Source organism: Diadema antillarum, unplaced genomic scaffold (genome assembly GCF_040938485.1).
Source record: "Diadema antillarum isolate AM-2024a unplaced genomic scaffold, OU_Dant_1.0 seq00001292_RagTag, whole genome shotgun sequence".
Taxonomy (NCBI): domain Eukaryota; kingdom Metazoa; phylum Echinodermata; class Echinoidea; order Diadematoida; family Diadematidae; genus Diadema; species Diadema antillarum.
Window position 1 is genome coordinate 359,481 of NW_027272071.1, and position 20,395 is coordinate 379,875.

General features: G+C 37.4%; 1 protein-coding gene across 1 annotated transcript in view; it reads left to right on the forward strand.

Annotated features, from left to right (window-relative positions):
- Positions 1-20,395, forward strand: part of LOC139707992 (semaphorin-1A-like) — a 63,095-nt gene that overhangs the window by 24,671 nt on the left and 18,029 nt on the right. The window contains exons 3-13 of the mRNA XM_071619983.1: positions 10,267-10,394; positions 10,832-11,011; positions 13,622-13,709; positions 14,336-14,455; positions 15,275-15,360; positions 16,502-16,646; positions 17,367-17,430; positions 17,926-18,073; positions 18,846-19,047; positions 19,423-19,645; positions 20,265-20,342. Of these exons, the coding sequence (XP_071476084.1) occupies positions 10,267-10,394; positions 10,832-11,011; positions 13,622-13,709; positions 14,336-14,455; positions 15,275-15,360; positions 16,502-16,646; positions 17,367-17,430; positions 17,926-18,073; positions 18,846-19,047; positions 19,423-19,645; positions 20,265-20,342 (1,462 nt within the window). The remainder of the gene's footprint in view (positions 1-10,266; positions 10,395-10,831; positions 11,012-13,621; positions 13,710-14,335; positions 14,456-15,274; positions 15,361-16,501; positions 16,647-17,366; positions 17,431-17,925; positions 18,074-18,845; positions 19,048-19,422; positions 19,646-20,264; positions 20,343-20,395) is intronic.

Here is a 20,395-nt window from a genome sequence, read left to right on the forward strand (position 1 = left end):
CACAAGTCTTATTTTTTCCAGTTGTGTAGTAATCCAACATTCTGTCTTCTACTAGAATCTCTTCCACTGACAGACACTGACAAGATTTTCAGCAGAGCATTACAGTGTACATATCACTTTTATTCCTTACCCAGCATGTAAAGAGCATGACATACTAAACGTAGCATTGCTCATAAGCTTTCTTAAAGCAGGTTACTGGTAGGCCTACTTGAAAGGAGAGGAGATTGGTGAGTGGCAAAATGAGCTTTCATTGCAAAACTTAATCACTGCCAGTGTCTCTCATTCACATGAATTCTCTGAGGCACTGTGTGGGTCGGCAGATTGCATTGTGTGTGCCATGAGTAACTCTAGAGGGCTGCCAGCAAGCAATACAAGTACGTCCCTAGCAACCACAACAGATTTCAAGAGACTTAAGGTTATTTTGACAGTTCTGGTAACCTATGGTCGCGAGAGAAGCCGCAGGCATGCTTAACTTCCTGGAACTGAAAGTGGAAGCAAACTCTGGGGTTAAGCTTGCACCTGTTGAAAGACTTGGAACAGAGAGACTGGAGCTATTATGATCAACCACATTATTCTTATGTGCTTATATTCTTATGTCTTCATATTTGTTTGTCTGCGTTTCTGCAAGATTTTTATCTCACAGATGTGTGGATGTTTGTTATGTATAGGCACAACTGATGCAACAATATCACAGGCATTATTAAGTAAAATAGATTGTGAATATGATATATTCTGCAGTGTTAAAACTATCCATTTCAATAACACACCTACTGTGCACTTTTATTAATTTTGTAGGCTGACATGTTATTACGGTACTGGTTTTATGAATATTTTTTTAGTTTCTAAGTTGTTTCTGCATGTAACAATCCTGTGATTAAATTAAATGTAGCACAATCCATGGAGTAGTTGTTAGAATTATAGTTATTTATACTTGCTACAGGCTTACTGTTCTGTGCATTGTAAGTAGCGTAGCTTGAAGCTTGTAATTACCTGATATGGTGTACTTCCATAACTGATTACAGGACACGATGTCACAAGGGAGGGGCTTGGAGCACTCAATTATCGCCAACGATTTGTCATAGATAACCTGCTTGTAAAAGCATCACAGATTTCTAATGATCTCTGATTAAATTAGAGGACAGCATGATGGATGATGTGCCTTCCCAGCTTCTCCTCAAGGCTTGCTTCCTAGGCACCAGACAACCTGGTGTTTGTCAATCCAAAATTAAGATACTGAGATAAATGTTTTGCCACACCTCTTTGCTGAAAAGCCCTTCAATGTATTAAAGGAGAGACTGAGAAGTACAAAGGTAATGTGTATCCCTGTAACATCATTTTGAGTTGCAGAGTCTTAATTCATCTGGTCATCCGAAATTCCAGTCTCTTTACCAAATGTGACCTGCCACAACAAAAGGATCGTAAAGTTGCTGCAGGCTGAGTCAAGAATATCGCGTTTGAAGTCAGATGATCAAAATCGGTCAAAACCATTGAATTTCTGGTTTTGGCATAATTTTGTAGTCTAATGTTTCTTCTATCATCTGCCGAAATTTCGAAGCTAAATGACCAAAGCCAAGGCAAGAAATTAGCTTTGTTCTTGGTCATGATTTTCCAACTTTTGATGGAACAGAAATGTGTCCAAAGATTTGGATTTAGCGTCGCAGTTAAGACTCCACCTCTGGTAATGAGGGAATGATCTTATTGGTCAGTGCGTGGCATCCTGCTTACTGATTGGTCATGCGTAGACCCCTGCCACTAAGCTTGAATGAACATTGCAGAGGTTGCTAGGAGCGTACCTTCTGTTGTCAAGAGGTGGAAACTGTCTTACCTCACCTTGATCATGATTAGGAAAACTTAAAAATCAGTTTTCTTGAAATGCTGATTCCTTAGACCATTCAACATAATCTCATAAAATCATTGATATTTCTGCAACCAAGTACTTTTATGAGTCATATCATAATTAAAGCAGAAGAGTGAGGGAATGATGTCATGTCACTTTTAGAAAATCAACCTCTCTGCGACGTTAAGATACTTTCGGATCCTTTTGTTGCACCAGGTCACAAATGTTTATTGGTAGTCTTAGAACAAAGGCATGCTTTCATCATTATTGTGCTGGCATGGAGTGCAAATCTAATAGAAAATTTTACATGAACAAGGCAGGGATAGACCACAAGTATTCATTTTGTAATGAAATTATTCCTATACTTAGCTTTATTAATTTTTTGTGATAAACAGTTTAAGCCCTATAATCATTCCATTTTAGGAAACTGCATTTGTAATCAAGTTTGTGTGTAGCCATGAACCTGGCACAGGCTGAAGCCTCCTGGGCTCAAGTCTGTCTGGTCTAGTTTGTCCTCCTATAGTCAGTGAGTCTAGGACAAGGCTTTGGGTCATAAATCTTATCATGTTCACTGCCTGCAGAAATGAGTAGGACTCAAGAACTCAGACTGTATTTGCTTCCCTTCTACAAAAACAATCAATGTCTCCCACACTCACCAATCAAATACCGCAGTATGGCTGAGGGGCATGATGAATGCCACAATGAACTGGTCTCGTCATATCTATTATATCAATGGGACTACTGGGACAAATGCAGATTTCATTTTTCATGTCATTCTGTATGTGGCATCTCATTTTTTGGAGAGCTATTTCCATTCTTGTTCGTGAAATTTGTGTTTGTCAGGAGATGTGAAGGAGGAAGTGAAAAACATCTAATGGCCTAATCTTTGAAGCTCAAGTAAATGATATAGATTTCTACGCTCAAAAGTATCATTTTGTTTCCTCCATGGAGCTTTGTGATGTCTTGACTTTGCCTGCATTTTTTTTTTATTTTTTAGATCAATTCTTGTCTGTCTGTCTGTTTTTTTTTTTTCCATGCATCTCACTGTGTGTGACCATGGTGTGACATGATCTGCATCCCAATGTGGCATCATATTACTCGAATATATCACCCACTTTATACCCATCCTTACTTGCAATCAGTCATATAATTTTGTAGTTTTGCGAACAGCTCAGTGCATATGGATCTGAAAGTAAAGAAACTCTTCAGAGAAATAACTGAATTTTCAAGTCAGAAAATCACCTAATTTGACATGTAGGTCACATGACTGTACTATCTGTCCTGTGACATTTTTTAAGCTAGTGATAACTACATCAACCTGCTTGTATTCATGTAATAGCCTACATTTTGAGATGAGTGGTGATGAGAGTGTTGATATGAATGTTATAAAATCTCACTATATCTCAATTGTAATCTCAGTTAAAACAGATGACATTCTCAATGACTGCAAACTCACAAGACATCCGGAAGCAAGCAATGTCACTATCAAAAGACCTACATGTACAAGTTTGTATAGCAGTCACTCCAGAGTGCACATAGGCTGCTGTGTTGTGGCATTTCAATATGTGCCATCATCAAAGCTAAAACAGAAACAGCAACAAATGACTGATGCTCTTTGGTATGAGGTGTTTCCCCACAAAGAGCTCATGTGTCAGTAAAGTAAATTTAACATCATGATGCATGGTAGGCCTAAATGTTGCTTGACTCACTTTTTTACGCACTTGGTTTTCTGAATTGTGGGAGAATTACTTAGCGAATAGGATTTATTGTGAAGAATAAGTAAAGTTCCAGTCAAAATATCTGGTAAACCATAATCCACACACAGACAGCATAACATGTTAATACTCATGTCTTACAAGCTTAAGCTGATAAAGAGTTTCAAGATTAATAGCAAAGCATTTTGCATCTTGTACTAGGGGTAGACTTCTACCAATTGTTACTATGAGTTCAATGCAGAAAACTGTCTGCTCTGGAGGCTAATCTGTAGTCAGAAGAAGCCATGCAATGTCACTGCTTGTCCCTTGGTTTTATTGTGGCCTACAGTAGGAGTCTGACCAGTCATGGAACGATGCCCTAGTAAATCTTGTCTGTCTCCATCCTCCATAGGTTCACTGTCCATGTTTTCTCTAAGGATATGATGTTTGTTCCCCACGTACTCACCAGTCACAAGGGTGATACAGTGAAAGACATTTTGAAAACACAGGGATTAATACCTGTCTAGTCAGAGGTGTGGTGTAATCTACAAGGCTTAATTGATACTTTTCATGGTGGCTAGTGTAATCCTCTCAAGTACTTTTGTCTAAGGTAATCATAGATGGAGCCACTTGTGTCATAATGAGGTTGGTGTGTGCAGACTTCTTGGCTGGTTCTTTTTACAATGTAACCGCACAGCTAGACTGACATGATAAGAGTTTTTTTTTTTTTTTGGGGGGGGGGGGGGTTGGGGGGAGGGGGATGATGGCTGATAGTCCACAAATTTGTGGACAAAAATGGTCTTTTGTGGAAATAAAGGACTATTTATCAGACCATCTCTCTTTAGTCAGGTGCTGAAGGTCTTTAGGTTGCCAGGACCTTTTGCTGTTTTCTCATATTTATTTGGTTATAAATTTCTCAAATCAAGTTATTGGCTTGACATATGGTGATCAATCAAGCAAACTATTGCTGTAAACATCAGGCTTGGAGTGGAGCAGCAAGGTGCTGTATTGTTTGTGACTGCAATTCCCACTCCCGACACTGATTGTATTTATCCCCAAGTAAGGACAGGTTTTGAGATTGTATCTCCCTCCCAGGGCCTTTGCTTTAGTCAAACATGTTCATAAATATGCCACATTGTATTCTGGCATAATCAAGTTAAAACCCATTTTATTTGGTTTGCATGATTTTTCATGCAAATGCTCCACTTTTTGGCTTCAAGGCAAGGCAAGAATGAATAAGCAGAAACCACTCGTTAGCTTCTGTTGAGACTGTGTGAATTGGTTACCCCCTTTGGTAGCCTCCTCACTTCCATAGAATAGTGTGTTAGTTCTAGTATTGAGAGGCACTCAGACAGAAACACAGCGAGGAGGTACAGAGGGCAGAGTAAACCCTCTATTGTCATTGCTTCTCTCTGTTTACGCCCCTATTCTTGGGCTCCGCTACCCCTCCGAGATTGAAAATTTGTGTAAAGACAGAAAAAAACACAATGATAGATGACTAGCCTGTAGGCAAGCCTAAACACTAATGGGGGAAAAAACCAAACAATAAGAAACACCAGGAACAAAAGTTTTTCCCTTCTCTGCTCTGCAAGGATCATTGTACCAGATTTCTTTTGTCACTACAGGTTCTGTAGTTTAGTTTGTTGACATAAGAACAGGTTTTATTTGGGAAACTCTGCACCAATGAAGTTTGAAACCTAAGTTGTTTGAATGGACGGATCATTCTTCGCTACATATGTGAAAGTGTAAAGCTGCCCTTCTCACCATGCAGATGAACTTTGCATTTTAAGCAACAAGATTGGTCTTGTACTTTGTGAGTGCAGATATATGTCAGTCAACAAGGTTTATGTGTCTCACAGTGTCTATTCCATCTAGGCTTCAGACATAGCCTAGCACATTGGCTATCTCTCCCTTGTCTGACCCTTCATTTACTGTGACATATCAACAAATGATCATTCAGAATCAAAGCTAATGAATCCATATGGAGGAGCGTTGAGTTTAAAGTAACCAAGCTTTCTTTACTGATGAAGAGATACTTACTCAATTTTATAGAACCATATTCAGGTTTGTCTGAATTCTGTCTTTGCTCATCACACATTTGCCAGAGATACACCAAAGATTCAAAAATAGTAATACTTCATAACAAGTTGAGAGTTTACTTTAGATGTTTCCTGCAGAGATATATATTCATAGTTCCTCTACAATGCTTAATCACCAATGTTAATTATTGATCCATTACTTGTGTTTGTGTATTGCTACAGTACAATTAACTTTTTTTCCATATGTGTCATGGCAGACTTTTTAAGATAAATGTTAGTATTGAGCATTCCATTGTGTTATCTTATCATCACATTTTAACTCACAACCACTTCATTACTCTCAAGATCAAGCTTGGCACAGAAGTATCAATATACAATGTCTTTAAAAACATCAGATGTTATTGTCAATATTCTAAAAATGTATATTTCTCAGAGCAGCCTTATGTTCTGTGAATTTGTTAAATTTCTTATAGAAAAAGAGATTCTATATGCCTGTAGACGTTTTATGTACATCATCACAACAATAGTATGACTGTAATCTTCTTGATAACATGATACTGTAGGCCTATACGCCAAATATTTTGGGAGGTTTTTATTTTTGCAAATTTCGCGAGTCAGGTGCTATTCGCAAATTGAAAAACACTAAAAAAGACATTGACTCAATATGACTGTGACATAATATGATCCCAATTTGAATGTGACCTGCACGTATAGGCCTACACTTCCCTGTTCAGTACTGTACGCAAGATGGCGAATCTAACCGCTCATGAAATTGTCAGAGAGTTCAGATTTGCTAAATATATGGCAATAAACAGACTACTATTACCCAGTATTCTCTGTCTCTCTCTGATTTTGCTGGGGATCAGCCCTTGTGATGCAGTATTCTCAAAGATATTATTCTAGTCAAATCCATTGTCAGTGCTCATGGACAGCTGCTCAATGATTTGCTATTTCTAGCACTCTGATTCCATGTGACATGAAATTTCTCAGAACTCTTGAGGCCAGGGAAGAGTTTGAAACCATCATATTCCTTGGACCAGATTGCGTGGTGGGGGAATATGATACAATTTGTAGATCTTTGATTTGTTTTTCCTTGTACACTTCCTCCTTCCTGTACAGAACTTGCTAAGAAAGTATGACTGGCAAACTTTGACTCTGATGGGAATTAATTGATTTTGTGATTGCTGGTAGATTGTTCTCAGCATCCTAAGAAAGCATACACCATGTCTTCATGTCAAGTTGCTGCGCTGTCAAGAACAAGGGGATTGCACAGGATTATGTGCTCTAGTGCCCCTAAATTGAACAGTTTTTCAATGCACCAACTCCATGTTTTTATAGCATAAGATTGAAAAAGTAGGACCAAACATTATTATTTTTATAATCTGGATGTTTACTAATAAAATGAGCCTCCCAACATGAACTTCTTGAGGGAAAGGCTGATGCAAACATACGGGGAGAACCAGAATCACATTGACTCTATCAAACTGTTTCTCAGTTTATGGTTTAGCCCCCTCAAGGAACAGGTGGAGGGGGTAAGATTTACCCCCTTAGTTCTCCATTATGACAGACTTCAAGGTTCCAAGGGCCTGCTTTGAAGGAAACATCAACACAGTCAGATTGTTTGCATCACAAATTATACCAAATTTGATGGCAAGGTTTTAAGAGAAGGTTTAAGTGCAGAATAGATAAAGAATATTTGGATGTTCAATTTATATGAGACTTGAGATTTCCATCAGGTTGTCTACTATAAAGAAAAAGAAATACTGTAAAACATGATATATTCGCGGCATGAATTTTTCGCGAATTGGAACCAACAGCCTTTTTCGTGGCATGAAATTTTCGCGAAGTGCCACTGGCGTTCAATGCATATAGTGTAAACAAGGACTTTCGCGTGCATTTTAATTTCGCGAATCTTGGCGCTCGCGAAATTCGCGAAATTAAAGTGCACGCGAAAATTCCTCGTTTTACAGTAAATCAATGTAGGAATTGTCAATATCATGAGACAATACTGTTCAGGATAGCATTTGCATCTTAGGAAAATAGCACCATTTCATTGCATACTGTAATTATACATATTAGGGAGAATCATAGTGAAGGAGACTATCTCCATAGCTTTATTTGGATGGGGCCCATCATACATGTACATTGCATTCACTTTAAATTTTATTACCACAGTTTTACAGTGCATGAATTCCCAAGGGAATTGCAATGGATTTTGGGGTGATGATTTTGCGTGCATTGAATGTGTGGATAGGTTTTGGGCTGTGTGCTTTAGCTGAAGTTGTCAGTTGTTGGTTTTTTTTTTTTTATCCCCTCAATTTATTGATATCAGATTTGCCTGAGGAAGGCAGAAATCAATGTTTAATATTGATTGAGAAGACTGACATTTTCTCATCTGGATCTAGAAAGCACGTAGTGTGCAATGCCTGGACTGTTGTTATTTTCTTGTACAGACAGTAGGCCTAAATGGACAGGGGAAAAAATGGGAAATTGATTTTTAACATAGTTAGTAGAATATGTCTGGGAAAGAGATATGGCCTGCGTGATTCACTCCTGTTATCTGTTTTCACCATCAAATGTCTTTCATAAGCTCCCCTTCATTTCTCTGAGCTTTAGAGCTTTTTCCTTCATTCTTCCTGGACCTAAAATGGAGTTCTCAATACAAAATATGCAGTACATACTAGTAACTGAGGTGTATGTCCAGAGGTGTCTATAGCATATAAATCACATTCCTGCATCTTGTTTTTATCTCCTCATGCTTACTAGTTCTTGTTTTTGTTGAGAAACATGTAGGTACTAATTCAATAGGTATTGCTAGATATATGTGTAGTCAATTTAGTACCAAGAGCTTTATTTTAGTATAAATGATTACTCTCTAAATTTGGTAGATGATGGTTGAACTATCCAGTACATGTAGGCCTAGGTTGTCACTGTGCCTTCGAGAAGCACAGACACACTATTAACTATGTTTTGTCTCTATTAATACACTGTCTGCTATATGCATGCAGGGGAAAATGTAAGATACCATGCTTCTGCCTCATATCACACACTGATTGTGATTTCTCAATCTACCATATTTTCTGATGTTTTATTTGAGTGTCAATATACCGGAAATACGATGCATTATTCATCCGGAATGAGCAGAGTGAGTGTCCAGCGGATGCAAAACTCCAGTCTGTATTGATTGTTACAGAGCTTTCTCCATCACACATGCATCCAACAATTGATCTGTTTTGGCAAGAAATCTATAAAGGTCTAAAAGGACTCTGGTCACTGAATGAAAGTACAGCCATAGAGCAGGCCTGAGAAGTCATTATCCACAATTCATGTTGAAGATGAGCTGAGAGGTGTGAGACTACCAGTCTTCATGGAGAGAGGGAAGAGTTAATACTGTGTGTTGTATACAGCAGGGTGTGGATTGCTAGACTTTCACTGCCAAGCAGTGGGAGGAGGCTGGATGGAGAGGGAAGGAGATTGATTAATGGTATCGTAGATGGCAAGGATGACTCACCCATACAGCCAATATGTGTACATTTGTACGCTAGGAGAGATAGGAAAATGAGGCTGAACACACGTAGTAGAAGCAGGTTTATGGCAGGATGAAGCTTTCACATTTGGTTGCATTCATTAGCAATCAGTATACACTCCACTACCTCCTCTCGTAAGCACCATTATCATAATCTCCTTCCAGAAGGGCATATTTATTTGCAGTCCACAGCACGCATATCATATTTATTTCATACAGTTATTGCTTTGTCAATGAACATTTTGTGGAAAGAGTAATTATTCTTGAATGGCTTATGCGTTTTCTCTCAATTTAGCACCCTGTGAATACAAATGACATAGTTGCCTTTCCGCAGTAGACTCAGGTTGAGTGAATGGAGCAGGAGAGGGGAGGGTATCATGAATATTTGATGAATGAAGCCAACTGAGTGCAGTGTATTGAAAAGGCAATGCAAACATTGAGTATTCATGAACAGACCACCAAAACATTGAGCATAGTCTTCCTACAGACTGCCCCTTTTTACGCATTATGTTCTAAAGATCATAGATTTTAGCATATTCCTTGATGGAATGTAATAGTATCATTGCTAACTTCTTGAAAACTTCTGTCTGAAAGTGGGGCAGAGTTTTATGTCTTGTGGAATTTAATATCCATACATTTCAACTCAGTTCAATTCAATATATATCACTAACAATAGGGAATATCAAACCCATTGTGAGCAATTACACAAAATTAACATATTTTCATTTTTTTTTAAATAAAAGACCAGCAAAATAAAGGCTATACAGTGTACAAAATGACATTAGATAGGGCCTACACATTAAAAAGAAAAGACTACGGAAGAAAGAACAGGAAGGGGATAAAAGAAAATGGTGAATGTAAGCTACATAGATGTAGATAAGCACATGGGTTGTTATGTATAGCTGACTGTAACTTTTACATTGAGACACATACCACGCACAATCATTTTTGAATGTACTGCAATGTATTCTGTTGTGCTGTGGTTGAGTGCATTCATTCCTCAAATTACTAATCATAGTCTGTCACTAAAATGTTTCCATCATTTTGCAAGCAGTATATTCCTGGTGTCAGTTTTGTATAACTGACAAAAAAAAATAATAGCTGATGATGTTAAACCATGAATGAAAGTGACCAAGATATCAAGGAGTAATTTTTCCCGTTTACTTTCAGATCTTCGATCATTTTCCGGCAGTCACCTTGGATCAATGACTCTTAGTAGGGACCAGAGGTTGCTCATGGTTGGTGCCCAGAATTTATTCTATATCATGGACCTTAATCAACCAATAGGAGCACAGCAGGTAAGCCACATGATGGGACTCTTTTGAAGACTTAAACAGGAATTCCAGACCAGTTAATAGTTAATATGATAAGTGAGAGTAAAATTGTATCAACACAACAGTGATGATTTGAGAAATATTTGATAAATATCAAAGAAATCATGAATTGTGAAGTATTACTATCAACATGCTGTCAATTTGTTGTTTCACATAGAAACCACCATTCTGCAAGTTGCAAATGTAAATCTAGTGGCTGGACATGATGTCATATTTAATAAAAACTGAGTTAATCTTGCCCAAATTTCATAAAAGCACAATATGTGTTGTATCATATGTCAAGAATTTTACCTGTGTTCCAAGTATGAAAAACTGGTGTTTATATAAGCATTGAACAGGTCTATGTGTGGATGAGACAGATATTTTGCAAACAGTCTCCCATCATGATTTCTGTCCTATAGGGAATTCAAAACTACACATGGTACTCAGATGACACCACTATTCAGAACTGCCTGATGAAAGGAATTGAAGAGTGGGAGTGTCAGAATTTCATTCAAGTCTTACAACCAAACGCTGCTGATTCCAACAAGCTCTTTGTATGTGGCACCAATGCACAAGACCCAAGATGCAGATACTTCTCAGTAAGTGATCACATGGTTCAGTGAAGTCACAATGTCACTGCCAAATATTGAAAGCAGTGGCAGTTGGTAGAATGTTAGAAATAGGCAAATATTATATCCCTGCAATCCATTGCTGGAAATAGCTTTCTTGCTCATAAATTGTCCATTTTGTCTGCATATGTGTGGCATGTGATAGTGACATGATATGAGCTAGTATTTATGGCTAGCCTGCATGCTGCCTGCAATATATGTGCAGCTTACTGCTGCGATCAAACTCCTGATGGGGTTTGATCCCAAGCTTGGCCAGGAATGCCTTTTCACCACTCTCTTCCTGCTCACAGCAGACAGCCTGCCCCCACAAAACGGGCTGCAGAGAGAAAGAGAGGTAGGGGGAGAAGGAGGACATATTATCCCATGTCAAATGTTGAGTCATGGATGGATCTCTGCTACATCATGCCTAATGGAAACAAGGTTTCACTTCTTTCCTAATGAGGAGTGTCAGAGAGAGTAGGTCTGTCTTCTCTAGACGAACTGGAGAAATCCAGCACAGACTCTAACTGTTGATTTCAATACATTCAGTCCTGTCTTTTATTTCTAATCAGCTTTGACTTTTCATAGATATTGTTACAATATTTTCTTCCTTCCTCTGCATGTAAAACATTGTCCATGGATAAATGGATGAGTAAAAAAAAATAGCTGTGTGTTGTGTCACAATGCTGTTTTGTATCAATGCTCAAGTTGATGAAATCAGTACCTCTTTTACCTTAAAAAAAAAACAACAAAGGTGAAGAAAGGAAAACGTGTTGACGTTACTGCATTTAGGCTGAGAATAATACTGTGAAGGTATTGCAAGCTTGTTAAACATGGTTCATAAGTGAAATACTGCATGCAACTATTTTGTTAATGAGTTTAGGGTGGAGTAGATTTTGTCCACTTGAAGTTAGAAATTTGTATTTATTAGAATACATGAATTTCACCATTACATTTACATCATAGTTTTTCATATTTTTGTATTGTAGTAGCAATGTATTTTTTCTTGTAAACAAAGTAATTGAGATGATAATGTTGTATAAAAGGATATTATTCCTGGGCATGGTGTCCAAAAATTATCTATTTCTCATGCTTTAGTTCTGTGTTTGTTTGTTTGTTTGTTTGTGTTTTTTTTTTGTAACTTAAAGTTATTTCAGAATATGTGACAGTAATGTAGCACTACTGATAATATGAGCCCTATTCGTTATCTAGCGCGTTCTATGGCCAGGTAATATGAGTGAGTGGGGTGCATGTTATTGCCCCTTTTAGTCACAGATATGAATCAGGCAGGCAGGGAGTAACTATCAGCTGAACTGGGTCTTGGCTGGAGATTACTCCACGCACTCTGAAGACATGTCTCCTCAGTTGCACGTGACAGCAAGATAAGCCTGACTTGGTGGAGGAATTTAGGATGTAGCCTCCCCAATCATGAAACATTTAAGGGAAATTCTTCACCCTGATGGCAGAAATCTAGACTGTCATACTCAGAATTACATTAAATGCAACATACGATACCCCTGATTAGAAATGATTTATGCATGCCGTATTCAGCAGAACATTTTTAACCCTGATGCCTCTGTAGTAAATACAAAATGGTAATAAAAATTTAGGAATGTAAAAAAAGAAGATAATTTATTTGCTGAAGGGAGCCCATAGATCATGTCAGAGAATTGATCACTACACTCCACTGAATCAGTATCTAGGCATCTCAAGTCAAAGAACCGTTGCTTGATTCCACGGCTCTGAAGTTAAATAGCTTTCAATGAATGATCTTAGTTTGGAACAATGATGATATTTTCATTGCTTCCTCCATGTCTGCAATAAGGAGTGAACTGATTTTGGCTGATCCTATAGATGTTCTGTCAGCGTCAGAATTACAAGCTGGTCAGGAAAGATGTGTAGACAGCTGGAATTTTCTTTTATCTCCCTATTGATCTGTGTCAAACTATAATGGCAAAAACATGCCCTCTGCTACACATCTTTCAATTCATGACTAATTGTGGAAGGATTCTTAATGCAAATAGAAAGGTTTTGAAAAGTCTGACGTGATACACATAACTCCTTCTGGATCCTACTTCATTTATTTTGGGTTATAGGATAACTAATGGTCCTTTAAACAGCACAGACCATGTGTATAAGCTACTGTCTGTGTAGGCATGTAAAGCAAGGCTTGGAATCCTCTTTCCTTGGGGAAAGGTTCTAGACTAACGATCTTCCTGTCTTCTAGTTTGCCAACTTGCAGTCTATGCCAAGAAATGCAATGGTGAGGAAAATGAACTTAGCACTAGTAGGTTTCCATGGCGACATGAGTTTGGGATTTTCCTCTTTGGTGGTGACGTCATCAGATTTACCCTGTTGATTGATTGGATGTGACTGATTGAGGAAACTGAATGATGCCAAAGTGTCATAGAGTCTCTATGTCAACCATCAGATCCAGGCACTTTCTATCATGTACGTAGGTTCCATGCCATAGACCGAAAGAAACAGAACTGGTCATTAATTTCCTCCTTTAATGGTTGCCATGGTTCAGTGAAGTAGTCTGTTCAAAGAAAATTGATGAATGTGTATTAATTCAACTTACATGTTTGCTCCTACATTTAGAATGCCAGCCTCACTCACTATGTGGAGTCATATGGAACCTTCATTTCACCATTTAACCCAAAGCAAGAAGGCACAGCTCTCTTTGCAGGTAAACAAAGCTTCAAAGTTCATCACCTTTGCCTTGAGTTTGTCCATCAGATTCTTATAATGGTGAACTGTTACGAAGGGAAGAAAGTATAAGAAAGTTAGGTACACATACAACACTTTGCATAATGTGCATTGTAAACTGATAAGCTCGTGCTAGTTATAATGTAAAATTTGTTAAAAGCTTTGCATATTTCTCACAATATAAGCAGACTATTTGGATGCATGGAAATAATGAAAAAATTTTATGTAAACTACATTTTGGGGCATTTTGTCGTATATGTTAGGGAGTAGTTCTTTGTCCTGTTTGTGAAATAAACTTAGTCAACAGGAATGAATGTAATGCAACACACATTTGGAGTATGGAATGTAGACAAGCTTATTGCATGCTACTACTATATTCATACAATGTATCATATATCATAGCAGTGCCTTCCAGTCAATGTGTGTATGTATGTGTAAACTGGACATGTATTGATATTCTATTTGCATTCATTAAACTATTCATTATTATTATTATTTTTTTTTGCACAGTAAATCAGTTAACCATGGTTTTAGATTTAAATCTTCTTTTGTAAAGATATGCCTACAAAACAACTGACATGCAACTCATCTCTTTTTACTTGCCAGATGGTAATCTGTATACAGGAGCAGCCCGGGATTATACTGTTCGAGATTCTGTCATATTTAGAAGTCAAGGACCCAGTACAGTTCTGACATCTAAAGCTATGGACTCCAAATGGCTAAAAAGTAATCAAAACATCTCCTAGACATACAATATTTGTGCAGTTAGTCATTATTACATTGTACATTGCTATGTGATAGGATTGTTGTACACATAATGCCCATTTGCTGTACACTGACAAGAAATGGAACCGCTCTTTGTTTCTCACATTTTACTTCTACTCTTTTCCAGGGTGTTATGGGTAATAACGCAGCAAATTGCTGCCAATTTCTGTGCACAGCTAATGGAGTGTGAAGGTGACAAAACCAAACATCCTGTTCATTCGGTTTGTCAGACATGCTCAGAATATACACAGACTTCCTACTTTGGCTCTGTCAAGCGGGAAAATAGAGTGGGAAGTGATAAAAGACTGTATGCCAAGTCTACTCTGCTAGCTTCAAGCGAAGGAGAGAATTTCTCCGTCACTCTCACATTCACATTCTTCCATTAATGAGAAACATCTCATTAAAATTATTGAAAATGTCATGCATATATGTGGTATTTATGTACAAGTTGTGCAGGTTTTTGTTTGTGTATTTGTTATTTTAATATAAGATAAGAACTTTCCCGACCAACTGGGTGGATAAATCAAAATGAGTTTATGTCATTTAAATGTGATTTTGTGCTTTATTGTGTTTCTGTGGTGCAAATTGATATCTGTTTAGCAATATAAGATTATAAGTTGTTCATTGTGTTGCACTGGTCCAGTAACTGGTCCAGTGACCAAACCTAATTCTTATGATTGGATTTGTAACATTGAGATTAAAAGATTAAACCAGATTAAAAGATTAAACCAGACAGTAGATTATGACCCCCATGTGAACTCTCCCCTTCTTTGTCCACAGTACCTGCCTTTATTAACTCCTTTGATGTCGGAGACTGGGTTATGTTTTTCTTCAGAGAGTTAGCTGTGGAGTACACTTCTGGAGATGTAAGATTCAAACTATTATGTAACATGCCATTGAATATCATACAAGGAATGGCACATGATTGTTGCTATAACAATTAATATCAATTCTACATTTGTGCCTTCACAGAAGTGCTTTTATCCAGGTCTTTAGTAAAGTGATTGTATTGTAGTCATATTCTGACTTCAAGCAGTCCACTCATTTAAGCATCTCATGAACACATGTGATATTTGCTGTAAGACTGAGGCTGCCATTGTCATGTTGGTTTTCTAAAGCTTATGTTATCACATATGGGAAGGGGTATTTCACACACGAGTCCAAGCAAGAGTGTAACACAAAGACCAACCTATACCACAAAACTGATATGATGCATTTTTTGAAATCCAGACTAAAGGGGAATATCAGAAAGGTTATTATCATAAATTAAATTTCTTCCCAAAATTGGGTAATTGATATTCCAGGCATATGAGGAAATATTTTGAAACATAATGCAGAGCAGGATGACAGATAGTGGATATGATACACTAAAGTACTTTGACATCCACACAACAGTAACTCAATTTATTAGTAGGGAATTCTGGGTGCTCGTGGTATGTGCAGATTCAGATTTCTATAAACAAGGATCCTTTTAGGTGTAATAAACAACAAACAGCCGTGGACAGAGTGTTATACCAAGGCTGCATCAGTAGCCATGCTATGGTCTAACTCTCATTCCAGCACTGAGTGAAGAGACAGAAGGTGCTCAGTGTATGAATCATATTCTTGTTAAAGTTGGTGTGAGTTGAGTATATAACCAAGAAACTCGCAGGCAAAATTTTTTTTTTAATGTGATAGTACATATATTTCAAAGACAGCAAATGTGGATTATTCATTACATGACTACAATTAGTCTAACAGAGATGACATATCTTTTTTATTACAACTTTGACAAAAACAATGAAGGTAATGATCTTTGGGATTGTGCACAAATAGGTGATGTGATAACAACCAGGAAATTTGTCTTTTTTTTTTTGCGCATTGTGTATTTGTGCAATGATTGTTCAGTTGCTAATTCTATTTAAATTGCGCAAAACAGAAGCACTATATGAAAGAAAATATTGGCTGTCAAGAAAATCTTGGGTTTTAAATGATCCACTTGTAATTCATGTCATTCTAACCCTTTAGGCTGTGTACTCCCGTGTGGGCAAGGTTTGTAAGAGTGATGAAGGAGGCAGTGGCTGGCTTTCTGCGGGAGAGTGGACAACCTTTCAGAAAATCCGCCTGAACTGTTCATTCCCAGGAGCTTTTCCATTCTACTTCAATTTTCTCCGTAAGTCTAAGTCTCTTCCCTTCACCTCAGCCAACATTGCTGAAAGCTGTCAAGTACCGGCTCTCTGCAATTCAGCTAGCCGACTTCCTGTTCCATCAATGTCTACCGCTAGCAAACTTGAGCAGCTGACCTTATCCTACATCAGATTTTCTCTAATTTATGATGTCATTCTCATGGAGGTAGTTAATATATCTTTGAAGCTCATAATTACAAACTTGTATGTCTGTACCTCTGATTACCAGAAAATCATCAGTGTAATGAAGCTAATTTCCCAAGCTATCTGTCATCACATTAGAGCACCTCGTATCACGGATTTCTGCCTGCTGAAGTCGTTATATGCATTGGCATGGCAGGGAATAACTGAGTTCATTCCAATTCCAGTCCTGCTAAATCCCTCGTGGTTTAATCAATCTTGTGCTCGCTCTCTGCAGTGCCTGAGAACCATGTAGAAGTCTGTTCTGCTCACATATGCTATCACATGTGTGTTGTGGCTTAGGAAGCGAGTAATGAGTTTCTCAGAGTTCCATCAATCATCATGCATTAACAAGTGCTCCTTAATAGTAGTAATGAAATCTTGACGATACAACTTTGATACTAGAATGATTGTATCCACATAGGTGATTTCACTTTTACACCATTGCATAAAAGAATGGATGTTGATCTTTTTAACTAGTTGAAGCTAAGGATTAATTGCATATTACTGTGTGTGTTTGTTTACAGAGGATACTTACATGATACCAGCAGAGAATGATACAATGTTCTATGCAGTCTTCACCACTGGCCCGTAAGTTCATATAAATCATGCAGGTTTATCTCTTGTATAGCGTTATTCTCTTCATGTATTTATCAAAGAAAAGCCTTTTTCAGACATCACAAGCACACAATATTGTTTAATACTCTCTTGCATAAAATATGGAGAATGCATTGAGATTAATATATTGTTATCAATTCTTGAAAGGAAAGAGTAATTTGGCAAATGACAGATCATTTTTGCTTGATGTATTGAGTGCATTCTACTTAATGGTGATATTTTTCTCTCCTAGTTTAGGAGAGTTTACATTTTAAGAGTATTACATTATAAACAGGCAAGGCAAGACAAGTTTCATTTTGTGATTTCTTCATCACAAACTAGAATCATGTTGGGTGTGATTGATGTTCATAAGATAAATTTCAAACTTATATGTTGGCTTGCTTCAGATACAAATGTGTGCATTGAAAATCAAGTAGTATACCACTATTTGGTTATCTAAAATCAAGTATGTCGTGTTTCTTCTTTCAGACATGAGATTCCAGGCTCAGCCGTTTGTGTTTTTAGTCTGAAAACAATCCAAACCATCATGAATGAAGGAGAGTTCAAAGAACAGCAGGGCGGGGCGTGGTACCCAGCCTCCCCTCCAGTGTCTGACACTGTTCCCAGACCAGGAAATGTAAGTTTATAGTATATTAAAGATAGCAGGCAAAAAGGAAGTCTACTCCCATCCTTATGATTGCTTGAAGAAAGTTAACACCAGTCTGATGTTTTACTCTTTTATTTCCTAATGGTTCCTCTTGCTATTTATACATTATGCCTGTTTTTTCCACATCCTCTGACCATAAACTGAACTTTTAGTCTGAACAGATTGCAGGCAGTTTGATACTTAGTGAAGGTGTTCACTTAGGCCACGTGGAAAATCTACTGAAAACCAAACTGAGGACATAATATGCAGTTCTAAGCATTTTGTATGTTACAGACAAAAACAGTTTCCAGGAACAGGAGTAGACAAACCCTGTATTTTTTTCCCCTTAGAATGCAAGATCCTTTATCAGATATTTCATTGCATAGAAAAGGAATTATCAAATTTAGTTTGGTAGATAAGATGTCAAGTGTTATTGGGGGTTGATAATTTTTTTAACATGGTTGTCCTGCTTTGTTAATATATCTCTTGGCAAGACATGACTTTTTACTTTGATGAAATATTTCTATAAAATAATGCATATTTTTGTGTGTGTGATAAGAATTGGAATCAACTTTGAGTAGCTCTAATATCTCTGAAAACTAAAAATGCTTGGACTCCAATGACAATTTGTGTATTCATGAAAATATGATATACATATATATTGCTAGAGTAGTTTCTGCTCAGCCCTAACTTGATATGTTAGTTGTGATAAATCAAATCTTCATCATATCTACTGCCTTATTGCTGCTGGTTTGTCTTACAGTGTGACTTGGACTCAAAAGCACTTCCTGTTACCAGCATACGATGGATAAGTGCTCATCCTCTGATGCATGAATCTGTGCCGAACCATAACAACCCACTGCCTATCTTTGACCTAACGAGGGCAGACTTCAGGCTGACACAGTTAGTGGTTCATAACCAGCGAGGGGTTGACAGAGACTACAAAGTTCTCTTCTTGGGCACAGGTAGGAGTGATAACAACCTGTGCATATAGACAATAGTTCACATATGTTTTACAAACTTTTAGTCCTATCATTGACTTCAAAAATGTTGTACTGTATGGTAGTAATCTAGGCCATCACAATTTGATTCCAGTAAGGTTGAACAGTTGAACTGCACATGACATTGTAATTGAAAAAAAAAAAAGCTCCTGCAAGCAGTACACATAATGTATGCAGACTGTATCTTATAATGAATTTTGTGAAGGGAGATAATGCAATATGTTTCCAGTGGAGGTATTAAGCTTTATACATGATTTGGTTCGGATCAGTGTATCTTAAATGTAAAAGTACCAACTTTCTAGCCTTGAAAGTTGATACATGTATCTTTTCCTTATACAGATGACAGCCGCATCCTAAAAGTTGTCCTGGTCCCAACAGAAGGGGGCAGTGTTCAGTCCAATCTTCTGGAGGAGATATCTGTACGCCCTCAGCAGGGTCCAGAGAAAGTGATTAATATGGAGATAGTCCCAAATCATGAAGGAAAAGAAGTTCTCATTGTTCACACTGTCAGCTCTATTGTAGAAGTCCCACTACAGAGATGTAGCAACTACACCAGCAGATGGTAAGTGATGATAAGGATCTTCATTGTCCTGAAGTCTGAGATTTTAGAATCATGTTGTTCTTTCTTATCAATAGTTAAATATTAATTTCTTGATTACTCATTTTGTAAGAAAATATCTGATTATAAGTGCTGTCATGTGAACCCCCATGGTAAGTGATACGGCTGAGTGCTCGCAAAGTGATTTTTTTTGTGTGTGTGTGTTTGTTAATTTTTTCTGTTGAAGTCACAGTTCAGCTATGTGTATGCTAGAGCAGAGAAAATAATTGTGACAGGCATGATATTCTGTAGATTTAAATCTGATATCAGATTTTTTTTTTTCTCAAGTCTATACACATTTTGCTTTTTTCATGTATCAAAATTACTTGAAAATTTTGATTTTCAATTTTTTTCAACAAACCTCAATATCATCCCTGTTGTGAAGAGACAAGTGTGTTTGATATTCAGTATGAGGAAGACGTGATTTGACAACAGACTCCAGTCCAAAATACAGGCATATCTTGTACGAATGTTTGTTGTTGTTGTTGTTGTTGTTGTTGTTGTTGTTGTTGTTGTTGTTGTTGTTGTTGTTGTTGTCATTGTTTTTAAGATTTGACCAACTTTCATCCTTCTTGACTTTCAGTGGCTGTGTACAGGATCCATACTGTGTGTGGAACAACTTCAGTAATGAATGTTATGACTTCACTGGAGATAACTCTTTGTAAGTACTCATTATGTGTCAATAGATTGCATACGTGTTGCCAAACTATGCAT